This window comes from Erithacus rubecula, assembly GCF_903797595.1.
Source record: "Erithacus rubecula genome assembly, chromosome: 4".
Lineage (NCBI taxonomy): Eukaryota > Metazoa > Chordata > Aves > Passeriformes > Muscicapidae > Erithacus > Erithacus rubecula.
Window position 1 is genome coordinate 62,034,072 of NC_136686.1, and position 20,631 is coordinate 62,054,702.

The 20,631-nt window shown below is 40.1% G+C and overlaps 1 protein-coding gene across 3 annotated transcripts in view; it reads left to right on the forward strand.

Annotated features, from left to right (window-relative positions):
• Window positions 1–204: 204 nt before the first annotated feature.
• Window positions 205–20,631, forward strand: part of DMTF1 (cyclin D binding myb like transcription factor 1) — a 28,265-nt gene continuing 7,838 nt past the window's right edge. For 2 of the 3 annotated variants that reach the window (XM_079304352.1, XM_079304354.1), the window contains exons 1-12: window positions 205–337; window positions 6,340–6,456; window positions 6,980–7,099; window positions 8,055–8,149; window positions 8,887–9,001; window positions 11,140–11,216; window positions 12,641–12,798; window positions 13,600–13,632; window positions 14,760–14,869; window positions 15,375–15,603; window positions 17,183–17,334; window positions 18,801–19,016. In XM_079304352.1, the coding sequence (XP_079160478.1) occupies window positions 6,348–6,456; window positions 6,980–7,099; window positions 8,055–8,149; window positions 8,887–9,001; window positions 11,140–11,216; window positions 12,641–12,798; window positions 13,600–13,632; window positions 14,760–14,869; window positions 15,375–15,603; window positions 17,183–17,334; window positions 18,801–19,016 (1,414 nt within the window). In that variant the 5' untranslated portion in view covers window positions 205–337; window positions 6,340–6,347. The remainder of the gene's footprint in view (window positions 338–6,339; window positions 6,457–6,979; window positions 7,100–8,054; window positions 8,150–8,886; window positions 9,002–11,139; window positions 11,217–12,640; window positions 12,799–13,599; window positions 13,633–14,759; window positions 14,870–15,374; window positions 15,604–17,182; window positions 17,335–18,800; window positions 19,017–20,631) is intronic. The other variant, XM_079304353.1, reaches the window with a different exon arrangement.

A 20,631-nucleotide genomic window follows, 5' to 3' on the forward strand; every position in this document is an offset into this window, starting at 1 on the left:
GGCGCTCCGGGCCCCGCTCCGTGCGCTCTGTGGCGCTCCGGACGCTCCGGGCCCCGCTCCGTGCGCTCTGTGGCGCTCTGGGCGCTCCGGGCCCCGCTCCGTGGCGCTCCGTGGCGCTCTGGGCGCTCCGGGCCCCGCTCCGTGCGCTCTGTGGCGCCGCGCGGGCGGGCGGAAGCGCCGGGCGGGCGGGCGCGGGCCCTTCCGGCGGGCTCGCAGCGCCTCGCCCCGCCGCCGCCTCCGCCTCCCCCGCTCGCAGCCCGCCGCCGCCCGGCGCCTCCATCCTGGTACTTGGGAGTCTCCATCCTGGTTTCTCAAGTGCCCGGACCCAAAACAGGAAGTAAGTGCCCGGGAGCTCCGGGCAGCGGCGGCGGCCGCGGGCGGAGGGGAGGGGACGGGGCGGGGAGCGGCCGCGTGAGCCCCGCGGCTCGGCGCGCCCGGGCCGGGCTGCCGGCGGGCGGGCGGGCAGGGCAGGGCCGGGCCGGGCGGGCAGCGGAGCCCGCGGCGGGGCCGTGCAGCGCCGCCGGGGGCACGGGAAAATGGCGGCGCGGCGGCCGCCCGGGGCCAAATGGCGGCGCTGGCGGCCGCGGGGCAGCGGCGCTGAGGCGGGCCGAGCCGCCCCGGGGGCAGTGCCGGCAGGGGCCGGGCCGGGGCCGGGGCCGGGCCGCTGCCTCCCGCCGCGGCTGCTCCGGGAGAGCCCCGGGCCGGCCCTGCCCGCGGGGCTGCGGGAGGCGGACGGACCGACCGGCCCCGGGAATCACCAACACGGCTCCCTTGGGAGGAGGCCGGCCAGCGCGTTTGTTTGTTATGTTCTACTGGTTTTTAAATTGTTGCAGTTTCTGGTTTTAACTCCCATAATACCTAGATGTCTGTAATAAGAGGCCACCTGCATGATCGCGTTTGAATTTCTCGATTTCCACTCGCTGAGTCTGCGCTTGGGGATCCTCATCTTGTGTTTTGTTTCATAATCTTTTTTTGTTTTTTGGTTTGTTTTTTTTCCCCAGAGAGAGTTGTGTTTTGGGGTTGCTTATGGCGAGTGGAGTGTGAAATGTTCGGCTCTGCCACCATCAGAGGTCTCATTTTAGAGCGGGGATTTTCTTCACTAGAGCTATGCTCTGTTTTCCCAAAATAAAGGATTCTGGTCGGAAACGCCTATACTTCCCCCGTCCTATTTTTTTTCTCCTTTTTGAGATGTCTTTATTCTCGGTTGTGCTCTTGGGCGTGGTGCTTTACTCTTGTACCGGCGACTTCTTCAGCTGACTGATAGTATTTGTATGTTTTCATTCACAGAGTTACACTGTTCGCCCCACCTGGCCATTGTTAGTTGAAGTAATCTAGAAAATGCTTTTTGTTTGCCAGCGCCGCTCTGGCTACAGATGTAAGTTGGCCTCTTGACAGCGTAGTTAGAATTCCTTTGCAAAACCAGGAGATGCAGGTTCTGCACTGAGATGGACACATCTCATTCTGGTTTTCCTTTATATCACTTCACGTAATTATAATAGTAACTTCATGATGTTTTATGACTTACTGAAAAGATGGAACATTAATGATAACTCCTTAAGTAGAATGCCCAAAAACCACCGATTTTTGTCTTAACTACACAAAATTATAAAAAGTGGCCATATAAGACACAAAGATCTCTCTCTTCCGTGTTTTGCATGTTCTAATAGGTTCTTTTTTTAAGCATCATTTCTGTGCTTATCTGTCCATCAGAAAGCAAGTCTTATCTTTGTAAGACTTATCAGTCTTACATTTAGGATAATTTTTCTTATTTTTCTTGCATGCTAAAATTCTTCCAATTGTTCATAAAGATGAACAAGTTACTGAAATACTTAGCATGGAACTGGCTTTACATGAAGGGGGAAAGAATTTTAGTACATGCAATACTTCAGAAGATTTCTATCCATAGCCATAACCTTGTGCCCAAGAGCCAATTCCTAAAAAAGAAAACTTGAAACTTTCTGTGTTTATTTATTTTGAAAGAGCCAGAACATAGGTTTTATTTTGTGTTGTTTTTTTCCCCTGTGTGGCATTTTAAGCATGCTCAGTGCTTTTTATTAAACTTCCAATGGACAGGCTAAAACTCATGGAGTTCTGCCAATTTGGGATCAATGCAAATGAGAACACTTTGTCCTATTGTGTCTCCCATATATTGTGTTTCAGTGATGGCCCAATTCTCTAAATACCACTGATGAGTAGGATGCAACTGTTCGTAAAGGACTGTAATCTCATGCTGATACAGATTAATAAATCCTGGTATGCCCCAGACTCAGACTGGCTCCTTGTCATTGGTGTCTGCCCAGTTTGGTTCCTTTTCATATCCATTGTTGGCAGCCTTTAGAGATTCTGTATGGTGGAGTTTTAAATTTGAGCAGAACCCATTTGGTCTGGAGAAAAGCCGGGGGGGGAGGGGTTTTGTTGAGTATTAGCATAAGAGCACTGGCACTAGTTGAATAATAAAAACTGATAACATGCTGGAAGTGTACTGACTTGGTGTGGAATGCACTAAACATTCAGGCTTCCTAAGATGACTTTGTTCCATTAGTGTTACTCTTGAACAAATGCCTCAAAATTTGTTTTTTACAGGACTTAGTGAAACATACTTACTGCCCAGTGCAGAGAAAGCAGCCTTTATACAACTTTCTATAGAAATTTTTAAAAATTTACAACAGTCCACCAAAGCCTAGACATAACATTCAGTTAATAACTAAGGGCAATGACAGAATTCTGTCTGCAAGAGTAAAAATACTATTTCTTAGAAGTGCTTAATTTTTACAACCCACAGAAAAATTAAGCCCATCTGCCTGATGAGGGTTACTTAGAATTAAAGGAATTTTATATTAGGATGTTCAAATTTTATTTCAGCTAGGTAGAAAATCAGCTTTGTGGGATTTCTTTTCCTGCCATAATTCTGCTGCACGCTTCCCAAATAAGTAAGAACTTCTCTATTATGTGGCTTTAGTGGAAAACTTATATTGGAAATCTATATTAAATAAGTCTCGTAGACGAAATATTTTCCTACTTCTTTCGCTGTTATGTTGAAACCTGTTTGAAATTGTAATGCTGCCCTGAAAATGTTGGGTTTGCTAAATACACACAGAAATCCAACAAGGCAAAAAGTGCTTATTGAATTGACACTGATTTCTAAGGTGCTATCTCATTATGGATTATGACATCCACACTTTGGTGCATGTCTATCCAACACTGGTCTCATCCCCAAAAGCTAACATGATGAGAAGGCATCAAAGGGCATTGGCTTGGGCATCAGCACTGGCCTTTGGCCACTGAGCTCCTTGTTAATGTCTCATATTTGATGCATGTTCAGAGTACCTGGAAGCTACATTATTTATGTGTGAAACAATGAGGTTTGTAAGTTCTGGGGATTGTTTCCTATTCACTCAAAAGAACCACCACAGTTTTTCTTGATTTTGCTCACTCATTCATGTGTTAATGGATTGGTGCCCCTGTGGTAGGTGTAGCTTGAAAGAACCTGGTTGGTTGGTTGGTTGGTTGGTTGGTTGGTTGGTTGGTTGGTTTTTATTTCCATTTTCTTGTGTTTGTATGGTCTAATGAATAAAAATTAGTGTCCAGAATATGCTTTTGACTTCATTCCTCATGTTCTTTCTACTGGGTTTTCAATTGTAGTCCAAGGCTATATGCATTAAAGTTGATGGGAATCAAATCAAGCATTTGGCTCTTTTTAAGTTTTTATCAAGGCTTGGTCAAGGTTATTACCTTTACTCAGAAAACTTAAGATACGCTAAATCTTGAGTGTCTTACACAGAGTGTCATTATTTTTGTGGGGAGAGCTTGCACTTACAGGTGGCATAAACCATTTTTGGGAAATCAGCAAGGAGTTACAAACCCGTCCTCGATCCAGGAATTACACTGAGGAATATTTCTTGGGAAATCACAGGTCCTTGAGCAAAGTGCAGTGCCCAGTGTCTGGTGCCCTGCAATTTGTGTGAGCTGGAGCTGACAGCTGTACATGTGTGACTTGGTCAGAGGAGTCAGTGGTGCTCTCAGCTGTGCTGAGCCACTCTCTGGTAAATCCTGTTACAGCTCAGGATGGAAGTGTCAGGGTAGCAGCTACTGATCCTGGTGTTGCTTCCTCCCCATCTCTGGGGATGCCATGTTTGGATGTATGGATCCCTTCTCTGCTGTGTCCTGTTCTCTCCTAACTGGCAAACCAGCAAGGCAGAGGATGTAAAGGGATTAATTACCCTATATTTTTTACTTGATAATACAAGTACAGATTGATTTTTATCAAGTCCTGAGTAACTGCTAAAAGAATGGCCCAGCTTTGCTGTGCCTATACTCAGTTTTCATCAGTCTTCCAAAAAAAAGGAATGGTCTGCTTTCTGTTCTGCTGTGGATGGTGCTATTCAGAACAGCTGTAGGTGAAATAAATTACTGTTGTAATGTGTCTTATAAATCTCATGTCTTTCAGGCCTCTAAAATGGTGACAAGAAAAATGGGTGCTTTCAACTGATTGTAGAAAAATAAATGTTGTGACAACTAATTGACATAAAATTAAGGAAGAATCCTCCACCTCATTTCTAGTAACTTCAAAGATTTTTACTACAGCAGTCTCTGTAGTAAAACTTACTCAGAAAGTACATATGAAGATGAAAAAGAGAATCTGTTTATTTTGGCCCAGTCTGTTCACTCCCCAAAAGCTAAATTAATAACTTAAAACTGGGTTGAAAAATTTAGCTGTAACATGTCTTTCTTCGTGTTTTAGCATGGAGGATGCCTCACTGGGTTCCTATAATCATTATTAGAGCCATGCAGCAAACAGCAGCTTCTAGTGAAGGATAGAGCACAGGCTGGAAAACTCAGCAGCAGATGAATCCCAGGGAAGTTACTCACTCCTACACTTGCATGTGGCAAGGAGCTGCTGCTGATGGTAGATGTGAAAGTAAGTTTGAGAACCCTCTGGTTTAAAATGTCAGTGGTATCTGAAATTTTTTACATGTTCAGAAGGGCAATATCACTTCATTTGAGGAATCAGTCACTGTGTGTGCTCAAAGATGTGCCAAAGCTTCAACAAGCTCGAGAGGTGAGAAGTAGTTTTTTAGAAGGACTGGCAGTGGTTTTATCTTTCTAGGATAATGCTTCTCTTGGGAATCTTCAATACTGAAGAACATGCTTTCTGATTAAAAATTAAATAATCTCCTGCTGATGCAATAATGTTAACATTACACAGGGAATTTGCAATCCAGGTTGTAAATTCCACTTGCATATGGCTGTATGGCTATGCCTGCATGGTACGTGAAAAGTGTGTAATATATTTGTGCTTTCTTCTTTCTGAAGCTATAGCCAGATATTTTTTAACAACGTTTTGGCTTCAAAATAAAAGTTAAAAGTAATTTTTTTGTTGCTGTTGGCATATGAGTAAATACAGAAAAAGGACCGAGCAGTTAAAGGAAAAATAAATGATATTTTTTTTTTACCAATCTCTGCCAGAGTCAACAAAAGCAAGCTTAAAACTGATGAAATCTTTGCAAAGCTTCTGGATATTTTAGATGTGATTTCATTTAGCTTCTGCAGCAGCAAAGATTGCATGTCTTTGTGTTTGGATAAAACTTTTCTTGTAGGCTTTTGCTTTGTTTTATTTCAGAATTACTGCTGGTGGTGTACATAGACTTTGTTTCATTGCATTACTTTTATAACAGAAATTAAATTTTCAGAAATACTTCATATTACTCTAATTCTGTGACTTCAGTGTATATGGCTTATCCTGGATTACTTACTCTCTCAGTAGCTTTTTTTACTGGTGATTGGTTGCTACCAATTTTTTGTTGCTGTTGTCTAAATACTAAAGAAAAACTGCAAGTTTCTCATTCAGCTGTATGCATGGAAGGAGAATAAAACTTTGAAAGTTGGTAGTCTATAAATAGGGCAGCTGTGACTAATAGGACACTAGAAAAATATTTGTTAGTCCTGACTAGCTTTCAGTTCTATAATAGCAGAATTAAATTACAGTGGAACAAATACTGGACAAAAATCATCAGATGTGAAGAATTTAGAAATGCTGATAAAGTAATAGCCTAGGTTTGTGTTTGAAATAAAAAGAGATCAGTAATTACAAATCCTCCTAATAGGGAGTTTAGGTTCTATTTTTAACTGAAAAAGTTTTAGACCTATCTGTTTTTACCCTGTGCAATATATGTGTGCAGGGAAGTAAAGGTAGGTGAATGTCTGAAATTGTGGATGTTTCACGTGGAAGAGCAGGCTCCTCCCCTGTGGGAGTTGTGCTGATTGTTTGGGACATGGGAGCACATTATGGTCTGGGTGGAGTCCAGCTGCAGAAATGTAATGTGTGTGTTGCTCTTTCAGGTTTGAGTATGAGCACAGTTGAAGAAGAGTCTGACACAGTGACAGTAGAAACCGTGAACTCTGTGACTTTGACTCAGGATACTGAAGGGAACCTAATTCTTCATTGCCCTCAAAATGGTATAGAATTGCATTACATAGTAATTTTTTTTAATTCTTTGTTTTGATTGATATGACCACCATAGATCCCTGCCCACATTCTCTGAGGTACTCAAATGCAGCTTACTGCAAGGATTGTTCTGCTTTGGTTTAAAGAATTATAAAGCTTTGCATTAGGTATAAATCCCAAAACTGTGGAACCCCAAAAAGTTTTGGAATCCCAGAGCTTTGCTGTGTGCCCAACAAAGCTGCTGTGGTTTATTTCAGTTGAAACAGATTCTTAGAACCAAGCATGTACCCAAATTTCTGTAGACTGATTTGTGTTCGACAGACTGTGGGTGGAATTTTCAAAGAAAGTGCATGTTGAAGAAAGCATGTGGACTGTTGTTGCCCATAATTTAGACAAGGTTCCTGGGCAGCAGCAAAGCTCTGAACCAGCCTGTCATATTTGTTTCTACTATTTGCTTTGGCCTGCTTTTTAGAACTGTGTCCAAGGCTCCACGTAGCTTAGAGGAAGTAACCTGGGTGTGTTTTTTTTTGTCAGAAGCTGATGAAGTAGACTCTGAAGACAGCTCTGAACCTCCACACAAGAGGCTTTGCTTATCAGAGGATGATCAAAGCCTTGATGATTCTACTCCATGCATTTCTGTTGTTGCAGTTCCAAGTAAGTACTCCTGTAGCAAATACATCTGTAAGGTATATTTGGTAAAGATTAAATATATATTGGTAAAGATTAAAAGTGGACTCCTGAATCACAGTAGAATATTCTGCATGGGTTTTTATCCTTCCAAATTTTATTAATATACTTGAGAATAATTTTTTTTTTAGCCTTGGACAGTCTTGCAGCAATTAGTACTGACAAAATAAGCCTATGTTAAAGTAGTTTAGAGATCTGCAGGCACAGGTGCATTCAATAAAATGAAGGATAAATAAATGAACAACAAACTAGAAGCTCTCCTGCAAAGAGATTTGGGGTTTTTTAATGATCAGATAGTATAATTAGTATTTCAGTGTTTTGTAATATTGAGGTGTATGTAAAAAGAGACTGATGTAAAAACGATAGGATGAATACTGAATTAGTCTTCTGGAAGTTGATTGAGTATTAGAAAGTTTAATATAATCTCCCAAAGGGACACAAAACCAGATCTAGCTAAAATAATATCAATTTGCAGTACCTAGAGTGCCTGTTTATTTGGTGGAACTAGATAGAAACTCCTTAGCAGTAAAGGCATTATCATGTTTAAGTTGAAGGAGGACAGGGAAAATATATGCAGTCCAAAGATTTGAATGTTGTACTTAATAACTGGAAAATACTGGAGTAAGGGCTGGAAAAGAAATACTGATGTAGTTTCAAATTTTTGCCTCAAACACATTTTGTTTATGTTTCTCATTAGGTTATAGTTGTAGTCAAGCATAAAACTGAAGGTTTCAAAAGCCATATTTAAATTTTATGAAGAAAAGCAGTTGATAATCATTCTAGCTTATTTACTGTGTCAACAAATAAATACCAAATAAGGCTCTTTAAAATTTTCACTTCAAAGGTAGCAATTTGTAAAACTTGCAGCATGTGTAAAAAATGCTTCAGGAGTTAAGTATGCAACTAACTTACCCATCTGAAGTTTCAGAAAATGATCAGAGCTTTGAGGTGACCATGACTGCTACCACTGAGGTAGCTGAAGATGAGATTAATGAAGGAACTGTTACCCAGATTCAGGTACAGTAAAAGTTCAAAATTTACCTATTTGATGTATACTTGTATTTAGATTGAAATGAAAAGGGGAACATGTATCAGTAATACTTACTAAATGAATAAAATTCTTTGAAACAAATGTATGTGAGCATGGGTCTTGTTTGTAAAAATGCTGGTCTGTAAAAGGACAGTTGAATAATTTGATGTATGAGACAGGTTATTTGTAGTCTTAAGTTACTGCCCAAAGAGTAATACTGCAAAGAGTAATAGAGGTGACTTTCCACTGGTAATTATGTGCTCTGTTGTGTGTTTGTCTGCTATTTCTGTCATTCTTTGATTATAAGTTAAGCTTTATAACAGGCTTAAATAGGCTTTGTCTTGTCACCAGTCCTGACAGTTGCATGCTGTTTTCATTGTGGGTATACCATGTTTAAAAGTTCCTTGTTGGAGATGCTGGATATAGTCTGGTTTCCACCACAGCCAGTGAGACTCTTCTTACTTACTGTACATTTAACAAGATGAAAAGTGTTACCTAATTAATTCTCACAACATCTGTATATTAATATCTTACTAAATTTTACTCATGTGTTTTAAGAAAGGTGATAATTCAAATGCCATATCTAAGACTTGACACTTTTGAAGAGTCAGCAAGGTGATGAGATGTGCTGATTTAATTTTCCTTCAAACTATGTCTCCATTAATTAAAAGCAATACAAACAATTGAACAGCTGATTCTCTCATTTCTTATTGGTCTTTTCAAGATTCTTCAGAATGAGCAGTTGGATGAAATCTCCCCAATGGGCAATGAGGAAGTATCAGCTGTTAGTCAAGCCTGGTTCACAACCAAAGAGGATAAGGATTCTCTAACCAATAAAGGTGGGATATTTCAAATGCAGTTCTCCCTTGCTGTAGAAAGGTAAACTAGTCCAAATATCTCAGAATGTTTTGTAAGTTGCATAAAGTAATCTCTGGTCTGGCTTTTTGGAGATGAGCCATGCCTGCAGTGGTGACAGTAGTGGCCACAGTAGAGAAGGGCTGTGGGGGCTGTGTCAGCCTAGATGGGACAGAGAGTTGTGTTTGCCTGGTCAGGGAGTGGAAAACTGCAGCAGAAGTCAGGGATACCAAGAAAAACAACAATCCATGCTCAGGTTAATGGAGTTGCTTCAGAAGAAGAGGACTCCTGCAGACCAGGACGTAATGAAATAATCTCAACTTCCACCCCACTGGGCATTCCTCCCTTTCCAAATACATCTGTGCAATCACGTAGTTGCTGAACTCAAGAACTTTTGTTGTTTTCTTTCCTTCCCACTGGGGAAGTGGCTTTCTAAACCTAGAGAAAAAACTCAGTGTCAGATGAAGGCATGTTGCCTCTCTGGTTTCCTCAGCCCCTCTACTGTTTGTCTTACTTTGACTTGTACTTTTTCTAGAGGAAAAATATTTTTTTCCAGTCAGTTCAAAGCAACTCCCTTTTTTGTTAGAAACCTTTAAGAAGAGACACAGCTTTGTCAGCTGGTCAAAGGAAGGCACTCAATCTGGTGATTCCAGTTAAGAGATCAATAATTTTGAGGATGATATTTCTAGTAAAATGTGCCAGGAAAAATATTTGTGAATCTCTACTGGTTGAACTTTTCTTCTATCTCTGTGGTTTGTCACAGAGATCAGCAGTGGAGGAATGCCAGTGTGTGTCTTCTTTTACAATAGCTTAGAGTTTGGCATGTGTTGCCTGAACTTATCATTTTATAGCAGTCTCCACTTGATAATGTTTTCTTCCCAGAGCTGTGGGCAGGTTATTATAATCTTGACCATGAATATGCAAACATGTGAAGTGCAGAATATATGTCCTCTCCTAAAATAGTTTGGTATTAGAGGTTATTCCATATAAAGAGTAGCAGTGTCCCATTAAGTCAGTTCAGAGGCTTGGACCTGTGTGAATCCCAGTTACAGCAGTACATTATTTTCTCTAACTGTGATAGAAGAGATTGAAGCTATGGGGCACAGGGAAAGAGTACTCTCTCACCAGCTCCAATGGAATTAGTAATAATGTCTGTACTTTTCATTGTAATTGGATTTGAGTAAACAGTTCTGTCTCTCAGCTCTGGTAATTAGCAGGCTGAGAAGGAAGTACCCTGATTTTTCTGAGCAGAGGTGGGCAGGTAGCCAGCACACACCAGTATGTAAACTGGGTCACACCAGCATAAGGTTAATTAAAAGAATGGTATGAACATAAGGGGAAAAAAAGGTAAAATAGGAATGTTTTAATGATTTTTTGATAGACTACAGGTTTGAAATTTTTTCTCTGAATAAAGTTGGTTGGGTTTGCTTTTAAAGCTTAGCTGGCATTGTGATTACCAAAGGCATAGGCAGAGGGGAAACATTACTTGTTTCTATTGGTTTGCAACTTTTATTTGGGGAAGTAAAAGACCCACCACAAGGTTTTATGTTGACTGTGACCCCTGAGCATTACTCCAAATGCAAAAAGAAGGAGAGAGATGGGGACCAGCTTGTCAAAAAAGCCTTAATGGAGCACTTGCCTCTATGAAAAGCACTCACAGTAGGTGGCACTACTCTCATGTTCAGGAGTGTTAAGGCATTCAAGATTCACCTTGCTGCCAATTCCTCAGGTAATCTTCTGAGTCACATTTTAAGTTCCAGCTTGTGGAATCATTTTGAGGGCATAGAAATTTCAGCTGTCAGTTTAAAGACAGAAATTTTCTAGTTGCAGCTGAAGAGAAAGCCTGAAAATGTGACTTGACAGCACACAGAGGAGTTCATGTTCTGTTTTTAAAAATGGGATGGTTTTGAAGAGGAGTGTGACTCACATTATTTAAATATTAGTTGATGGTTACTGTCAGTTATGAAATAACATCTGTTTAAAATTAATGTTAGTTGTATTTTAGTGGCTAAAATTACTCTTTGCCTTGTTAATTGCAGTATGGGTCATGTTTTCATCTACTTCTGCTCTTGCTGTTTTTCTGGTCTTCACTTCAGTAATTAGGTGTCATTTCTGTTTTCAGGCCATAAGTGGAAGCAAGGGATGTGGTCAAAGGAAGAAATTGACATTTTGATGAGTAACATTGAGCGTTATTTAAAGGTATGTTTAGAGTATGTCCCCTGCTCCTTGATGTGGTGATGCAGTTCCTGCTAGAAACCAACTTTCTTTAGTACTTCCCAGAACTCACAATAAGTGATTCAAATTGATTTGTTGTAGGAATGATCATTACTCATTTGAAATACATAAGAAAATTTTATTCATAGACAGGATTTAAGTAATACTGAATATAACATTGCTTTTAATTTGTGTATTGAATTTAGCCCATTTTGAGCATTCTGAAATGACATGTTACATGGTTAAATCTCTTTCTCTGACTATTCATTGAGGACTCATAAATCCTTTGTTGAAGATGATGGAAAAAATTGCACTAGCAGTAGAGATAATTTTCCACACTGAGCACTGAATGCAATTTCCAGATGTCCTTGGTGCCAAGTCTGTGATTGTGTTCTACTCTAGCAGGATGCCTGTGTCTGCTTTCTTCCCCTTAAATTATTTGGGTCAGAGTTCAGTGGAAATGGGCATGTGGTGAACATGCTGAGGGTGATAATTGCCCATAAGTCATATTTGTGGTAGGCTTGCAGCTGAGAATATTTGAGCTGAGCCCTTACAGCTGAGAATATATAGCCTGGATATTACAGTTTCACCATCCTTCACTTGTGGGTTCAAAAATCCCTGAATTTAGTATTCATTGGGATAAAAATCCACAGCATTAGTTGAAGAGAGTGTGTCTGCCCACACATATATTAGAGTTTCTGCCACAAAATCATTCATGGGTAATACTACATTTTAAATCTAGTGGAGCTAGCTAAATAACCTTTCTGATAAATCATTTGATTCATTCTTTTCCCATTTATCTGCTTTCTTGTACTGCTTTGAATAATTGAAATACAGTGATTCTTAGTTTAAGCTGAAGTTAAGCTTTACTGTTATATTTCATTGCAGTGTTTTTGTATTTAATTTATTTGATTTCCATCAGAACAAGAGGAGTAGTTCAATTTAAAGAAATAGGTTTTGCATAAGGAATATCTAAAATTATGTAATAAATCAATATAGCACTGCTTGAAAACCTTCCCTTGCAGGGCCCCAGACTAATTCCACCACAGTCCATATTCCATATGCTCTATATGGTGGTTCAATTTTTTGATCTTAAAATATACATTGGACAGGGTTGGATTTTTTTTTCATTATATGTGAGTAGATGCTAGAATTTCTGTGTCTCCCTGGACTCCAATATAAAAAAAATAAAAAAAACCCAGCAAAACCTAGTGTTCAAGGGTTTGTATTTGAGGGAGCTAGTCCATAAATACTCAATTTTACTTTTGAACAGTAGTATATGTGATACACAGAAAGTTGCATAATGGCTTCAGTTCTTGTGTTCTACTTCTTGATTCCTAGGAGACTTTGTCTAAGGTGTTTTGTTTGTGGTTTTTGTTTTTGTTTTTGTTTTAAATGCTTTGTTCTAGGCCCGTGGAATAAAAGATGCCACTGAAATTATATTTGAAATGTCAAAAGATGAAAGGAAAGATTTCTACAGGACAATAGCTTGGGGTCTGAATCGGCCTCTCTTTGCTGTCTATAGAAGAGTTCTTCGCATGTATGATGACAGAAACCATGTTGGAAAGTATGAAACCCTCTAATGCTGCATGGTTTTATTGGTATGAGTAGGGTCATGTATTTATTCTTGACATGTTCTATGTGAGACAAAATTTTAGCCAAATAGATCTAGATCTTGCTAATATGTCACCTCTGCTCAGTTCTGATAGATCATCCTTTACAATAGCTGTGTTCAATTGATGATATTCAATGACAGCTTTAAAAAACAAACAGCCCAAAACAAAGGTGAATAACACATTGTGATATATTAGAGGACTTGGACACAAGCATGGATCTGCTGAGATGTAGCTTTTTCTGGAGCTGTGATCTGAAAGTAATTTATCTTCACCCCTTATGCCCTTGCTTGCCATTCTTTAAAGCAGTGATCTGGTACCATCCAGAAAGGATATTATATTTTAGTTTTTGAAGGTAGGAAAATTAATTATATCTTCCCAATGCTCATACACTTTTTTGATGGAAAGGCAGCTTTATGGTGATGGTGAACTGGGACATTAAGGAAGAAGCTGTTTATTTCAAAGACGAATGCAGAAAATTCTAATTCTGTTCATAGAGTAACATCATGGAGAATGAGGAATTTTTCTGACAAATGAGAGGAATCATACCAGTTAACCTTAGAAATGCTCTAATGTGGAAAATGGCATTTATTCCTCACTTTCTTCTAAAGTATTCTGTCAGATTGTTTCTTACAGCTGAATTTCCTTAATCTCTTATTGTAACTAAACATGTGCTGTCTGGTTAGTAAAATAAAAATATTTATTCTGTATGCTTTCTGTTTAAAATAATATCTTTTTATTTACCTGTTGCTTAGGTATACTCCTGAGGAAATTGAAAAGCTTAAAGAGTAAGTTACCTAATGAACAAAGTCATTCTTCCTTGTTTATATTTGGTAGCTTGATCAGTTTTTAAGAGTTTCCTTATATGAAATCTCTGAAGAGTTAGAAATAAATTTGACTGCTCCAACACTATCCACATATAGTGGTTTCTGTCTAAAGAATGAAACTGCATATATGAATTCTTTAAATTTTTTTTGTAACGTGTGTTTGGGACCTAACAATATGCAACAAAGATCTAAAGCAAGGCTTCTGTTGTAACTAGGAATGATTCAGATTTTTATAAGCACAGTCAATATTTGTGGTTATGAGAAACAGAAGTTCCTTTTCTTTACAAAATCTGAACAAAGGTTATTCCTAAAGGAAGTGGCAGGTCAGGAGTAGGATCTCCCCTAGGAAGTAATAAATATAAATTATAAATAATAAATTATAAATACAGCTCAAAAAGTCTAATTTTGAGTATGAACCTGATAGATCAAGGAGATGGGGCTGCAGACTTTATCCCCTCTCCTGCACATTTTGGGGTTTAGCAGTTGGAAGGAACTGTTGGACTGAAGGAAAGGAGGGAGTATATTGCATTGCATGAATGGATCTGTTTGGATCAATTGAGCTGGTTTGTTCATAAAGGTGCCTGTGGTTCCAGATGTGTCAGAGCTAGTCATGAATCAACATTTTAAACAACCTGCTGTCATGTGAAGGAGGAAGATGGTTGCTAAAATGATGAATGTGATTATGCAGTGTTTTGCTTAATTTAAATTGTAGGATGCCTGGGTGTTCATCAGGCATTATTTAAATTTCTCAAGTGCTCTCTACACCACCTGAAAATCATTGAGGAACCTGTATAGAATGGAAATCAGCTGTTTATCTAAACATTCATATTGTGTTTAACACACTCATTAAGCCTCACAATCTTCCTACAAGACAGATATTATGCATTTTATAACTGTCTTGTGGCTTAGCTGGTCCAAAAGGCTTCTAGAAACACATAGGAAAAAGTAGCAGAAAGTATTAATAGTAAAGTAGCAAAGTGATTTCCCCATTCTCTCTTTAAGCCTGTAAACTGCACATTCATCCTGTTTTATTAGAGAATATTTGATATTTTGGTAATTTCCTAACTAATGAACACATTTCTCTTTAGGCTGAGAGTGAAGCATGGTAATGATTGGGCCACAATAGGAGCTGCCCTGGGGAGAAGTGCTTCATCTGTAAAGGATCGATGTAGACTGATGAAGGATACCTGCAACACAGGTGAGGTAAATGCTGGTGTCAGAAATGGATATTCTGGCTAAAATTCTGTCCCTTATGCTTAGTGATTATAAATTTACACTGTGTGTTTGGTGTCAAGAGAGAGACCAGTGCACTTCAGGAGTAAAGTACTGTTTATTTGATAATGTATTTATTCAAGTATAAAGGAAAATTCAGCCATGTGAGTAATGTCCACTGAATTGTTGAATGGTTAATTCACTCCAGCTAATACAGTTCAGTTTGCTCTGGTCACTGTTTGGACGACTTATGTGTGGCCTTATTCCTCTGTGAGAGTAAAAGAAAAGAGAAATTCAGCAGCAGAGCAATGAAATTGTTGATTTGTTAATCGAGAATGGATGTAATGTAAATTGTTAGTAATTAAGAACAGTTACATCTTCACAAGTTAATATTTGCATCTGAAATAAGGTGTTGGACATGGAAATTAAATGTCTGCTGGCATGTTATGGATCAGAGCAGACTTAAGTTGGAGGGCTTCTCTCTCTTTCAGGAAAGTGGACAGAGAAAGAAGAAAAAAGACTGGCAGAAGTGGTGCACGAGCTGACAAGCACAGAGCCAGGTGACATTGTGACACAGGGTGTGTCGTGGGCTGCTGTGGCAGAACGGGTCGGGACGCGCTCGGAGAAGCAGTGCCGCTCCAAATGGCTCAACTATCTCAACTGGAAACAAAGTGGGGGCACCGAGTGGACCAAGGAGGATGAAATAAACCTGATCTTGAGGTTCGTTATTTTAGTTACTTTTGAAGGTTTGTAATATGTGTTGCTAGCAGGATTCCATTGGGGTCCATTTTGTTGGTTTCCTAGACACTGAAAATTCTAGAACCTTCCAAAAATCACTGCTGTGTTTACAGTTCCCAGAGATTTATTATTGAACGTATTTTTTGTTTTTTGTTTTTTTAGTGAATGTTAGTGTTCGTGAAAGGTGTCAGATTGAAAACCCTGGAGACTGAAGTCTTCTTTATTCCACAGAAAAGGTACAGCACAGGCAGCAAACCGTGCAAGCTTCCCACACGTTGCCCCACCGATGCGCTTTAACCCTTAACTGGAGGGTAGCTCAGTCTCCCTGCCCGTTCAGTCCTTGGCCTCTCTGCTGAGATGACCAACAAGGGTCAAGTGTGGTGGTGGTTTCTGTGATGTGGACATCTTGTCTACAAAGAGCTAAACTGAGACTGCAAATTAATTTCATGTAGGCCAACAAACACTGATTGGATATCAGCATCTCTGACTACATTTGAACTGGCAACCTGGTAGTGACTTTGGAAATCATTTGCTCTCTCCAGTCCTCCTCCCATTTTACCTGCCTTTAACTCAGGCTTTTTAGCCAGTGGATTTTTATGGTTGGGTGGGAATGAAAAGCCAAGATATCAAGGGAATTAAAGGATTGCTTACAAAGTAGTATTAACAAATTTACTGAAGCCGTTTGACATTAACTCAAAATGAGGAGCCTGATTCCACATTTCAGAATGTGCTGGGTATATTTCTTAGTATTTCTGGTTTGTTCTGTCCAGATATCCTTTACTCATCCTACAGGGTTGGTTTTGGTAATTTTTTTCCATTTTTACTTTTTTCTTTCTTTGGCTAGCAAGAGTGCTCTTGCTTTGTTTGTGAAGAGGACTTTTCTTAACTTCCACAAAAATATTTTCACCTCTCTTTCATGTGCTCCATGTACAGATAAGGGCAGTTCAGAGATTTTTAGTGATTTCAGACAGTTTCTGGTAGAGAAGACTGTCTCTTATCTGGAGAGCCTGGTGGGATTGATTTATGAGAAAGTGTTCAATGCTATAGTTAACTTCATCTACTTTGGCTAAGAAGCATCTGAGAGAAGGCAAAAATCCATGTTAAGGACGGATGGTTGTTACTTAGAGGAAAACAAGTAAATATCATAACATGAAATTAATTAAGTGAATGTTCAGAGTGAATCTTAGGAAGTATTTCCTGCCCTGGAGATGTGTTTGGAGAATGTTTTTTCGAAAAGAAAAGATGCAAATACCACCACTTGGAATGCTTCACGATAATCCAATCTAAGACCTAATGTATAAATAAATAAGGAGAATAATCCTGCATGGCAAGGAGATGGACTGGATCATCTAACAGGTCTAGTCCATCTTCTGTTGTTTATGATTCTGCTTGACCTCTGGCAGCGTGGAGCCTTGGAAGCCTGTCGATTCCTGAGCTCTGGTGGGCTGGTCACTAGCATGTGGTTCTGCGCTGTTCCGTGTGCCACGGCCGGACGTGTGCGACACCCCTGCTGCTCTGGAGGGCAGTTTCTAACAGGGCCTTGTTTTCTGTTTCCTGCCAGGATAGCAGAACTGGAAGTTTCTGATGAAAATGACATCAACTGGGATTTACTGGCTGAAGGATGGAGCAGTGTCCGCTCCCCACAGTGGCTTCGGAGTAAATGGTGGACCATTAAAAGACAGATTGCAAACCACAAGGATGTTTCATTCCCTGGTAATGTACTACTTGCACACTTCTCTTCTGGAAGCTCTTTTCACATAAGGCAAAGGAACAAGGCTGCATTTTGTTGTCTGCTTACAGCATTGCTGGCCAAAGAGCACATTGCTCCTTTGCTGGAAGTTACTGGCCCCTTGGATCTGCTGCCTGAATTGCTCCTATAAGCAATCCTTAAGTGTTTCAGTCAAATAGACCAAGCTGATATGTACAACTAGACAGACTTGGCCATCTCTTCTTGCTTTGGCTAAAGTGAGAGCATGTATATAAGCAGCTCAGCTGGCAGATCTCAGATGATGCTGATCTTTGGTATGGAGGGCAGTGACCTCTTCAGGTGGAAGAGGATATGTATCTGCAGCCTAACTATGGCCTCGGGTTAAATGTATTGCCTTTATGATGTTAAAATGTAATCTCTGTCAGGTGCTGAACCTTAGCTGTAGACAGAAGGTAGATTACTAAGCTAGCTGCAGTGAGGAGAAGGGGAGGAATCTGGATTATAAAGCTCTCTCAAATACATTTCATACCATTTTTCCATTCTGGCTTGGAGAAACTAGTGCCTAAGCCAAAGGGATGTCTGTGACCTTCAGACCTCCCTTTGTCTGACTTGGGGAGAGGAAAAAAATGAGAGTGATTAGTCATGTCATAATTAATGAAAGATGTGATTTAATGCAGTTGTGCTGTGGTTGACAGTGTGGTTATATATTAGTCCTGCCTCGAGACTGCAGCTGGGAGGAGAGCCCCTGTTGACACACATTAATAGGCAGTTGTTGCATCAAATAATTAGTAAGATAAATGCAGCACTGAATCAACAGGATCTGCTCTCTTTTCCCTCACAAAGGGGAGATGTTTAGGCAGTTTGCTGTAATGAATGCTAGAAAAGCTGAGGCCTCAGGTTTTGTAATCTGCTGTTATGTCAGCTGCTTCCCCGGAAGGGCCAAAGCAATCATAGAGAGGAAAGGTGGGTGCTTCTGTTGGAGCAAGGGCCTCCTCATGCACAGGTGAAGAATTATAATATAACCACTTGGGATTCATTCTCTCTTGCTCCCTATTTTCAGTGACATTTCTATCAAGCTCTTGAACAAATCTGCTTCCTTGTTGTAGAAGACTGGAGGATTTACTTCTGGTAGCAGCATTACACAGATAGTGATACTGGCACTTGATTGTAGCTTGGAAATATACCATGCATCATTTTAGAGACTTCCAAAATTTGATGGGCTCTGTGTTCTTTTTTTTCCATCAACCATCATGAAATGCCTGGGTTCCATAAAGAAATCTAGTTCACTGTTGTAGTTGGCTATAAATGGTCTATGTATGTGCTAAATTTCTAGTTTCTGCATCTTTGGAGATTGCTTAAGTTCCAGATTCTGTGGGATTTTGTTTTTCTTTTCATCTTGGGTAACTCACCAACTGCAGCATTTCAAATGTGCTTCTTCAACCTACTTTAACATGAGTGTTTTTTCTCTCAGTGCTGATAAAGGGTCTTAAACAGCTCCACGAGAACCAGAAAAACAACCCAGGGCACCAGCTTCCAGAGAACAAATGTGGCAGTGGCTTAGCAAACAGTAACTCCAGCTCGGGGGTGCAGCACGTGCAGATCCGGGTGGCTCGCTTGGAGGAGAGCACAGGCAGTGCCCCCAGCCCCATGGCAGCTCTGCAGATCCCAGTGCAGATCACTCACGTCTGTAAGTACTGAAACCAACCTCTCAGACAGAGCATGAAGCCTACTTGTGCTAAGGGAGTGAAGGAGGACTGAGCATGTCTTAAGGAGTTGTATTAATTCTCCCTTGGTCATGCCATAGCTGTGTTCTGTGTACCATTTCTAACTTTGTTAGGCTAATGTAGATATTGCTGTGACATAGTTCCAAGAGGCTACAAGTGGAGCACCTGCACACAGTTGTAGGTGTCTGTTTGTGTGTGCACACAGGAGTTTGCCACATAACCTATTCTTCAAAAAGCATTCAGTGCACAAACCTCTTAATGAAGACAGAGTATGTATGTTTATTGCTTAAGTTGTTTCTGGTCACTCTTATGCAGAGCAATGAACGTCATGTACAAGTTCTCCTTTTGTAAATTACATAGACTGCTGTCCCTAAGTTCTGATGCAGGGCACTGAAGAGAATGTATAAGTGTTTTTCTGTAGTCCTTTATTATGCAGTTATTTCTAGGCACAAACACTTGGAAAGTGTTAGCTGCTAAGTCACACCAATATTCAGCCAGTGTTCTGCTAAACCACTGTATTTTTTTTTAAGTTGATGCTTCCCATGCTGTTAAGGATGAACTTTGCTCATGACCATCAGTTATCATTGATTACCAGGTCTGCTCTGCATGTAGTTCTTGTAAAGTAACTCTTGTCACATGCATTCTGTCATCTGCACTGTATATTGTTTTGCACCATTTGTCATTTGTAAATTTTATTAGAAAAATTTAGTGCTTTCGTCTTGCTGATTGCCAGATTAGTTACAGAATATTCTGAGTTGGAAAGGATCCACATGGGTCATCAAGTCCCAGCTCTTTAATGAGTGGCCTGCACAGGGGTTGGACCCATAAGCCTGGCATTATGAGCACCCTGCTCTGACCAATTGATCTGAGTTGATCAGTCTACAAACTGATTCTTCAGACTATGCCTGAACAGGCATTTGGCAAACAATATTCTGATTATAATTTTGTTAGTCAATCTGTCTTAATCTGTTTATTAAGTGCTGTTTTTACTTTGTGGTTTATTTTCTAATTAGAGTGACAGATTACACCAAGCCAAGAACTTTTGGTCTGTCATAGTATGTCAGTATTCTCAGACTGAATGAAGCTTGATCTAAGCTGATGGGTTTTGATGAGCAGATCAAAGATGGGCTGGGATCCTGGAACCTTTAGTCCTTTCTGAGTTGAATCATGTAATGGTTATTTTGTGACTTCACTTGCCCATGTCTGCCTAACAAGCCTTTTCCCCCATTTTAGTCAGCTTTTCTGAAGAATTTCTGGTTGTGTAATCACAGTGAATTTTCTATTGTGTGTTTCACAGTCCCAAGAGAGCTGAACCTATTAGCCACTTTCAGCTGCATTTGTTGGAAGGTTCAGGGTTTCAAAGGGGCAGTTCCTGAGGTTTAATGAAAACACTGTCTGGGTGACTGAAAGGCCACAGTTTACAGCTCTCTGCTACTGAGTACCAGGAAATCTGCAGCAGGAAACCTTGAACATGCCACTACAACAATAAAAGCTTCAAAAATGGAGCTTTTATCTTCTTAAGAGACCTAAATTACTGTATTTTGCAGCCAGAGAGTCTGAGATGGCAAAGTTTCCAGT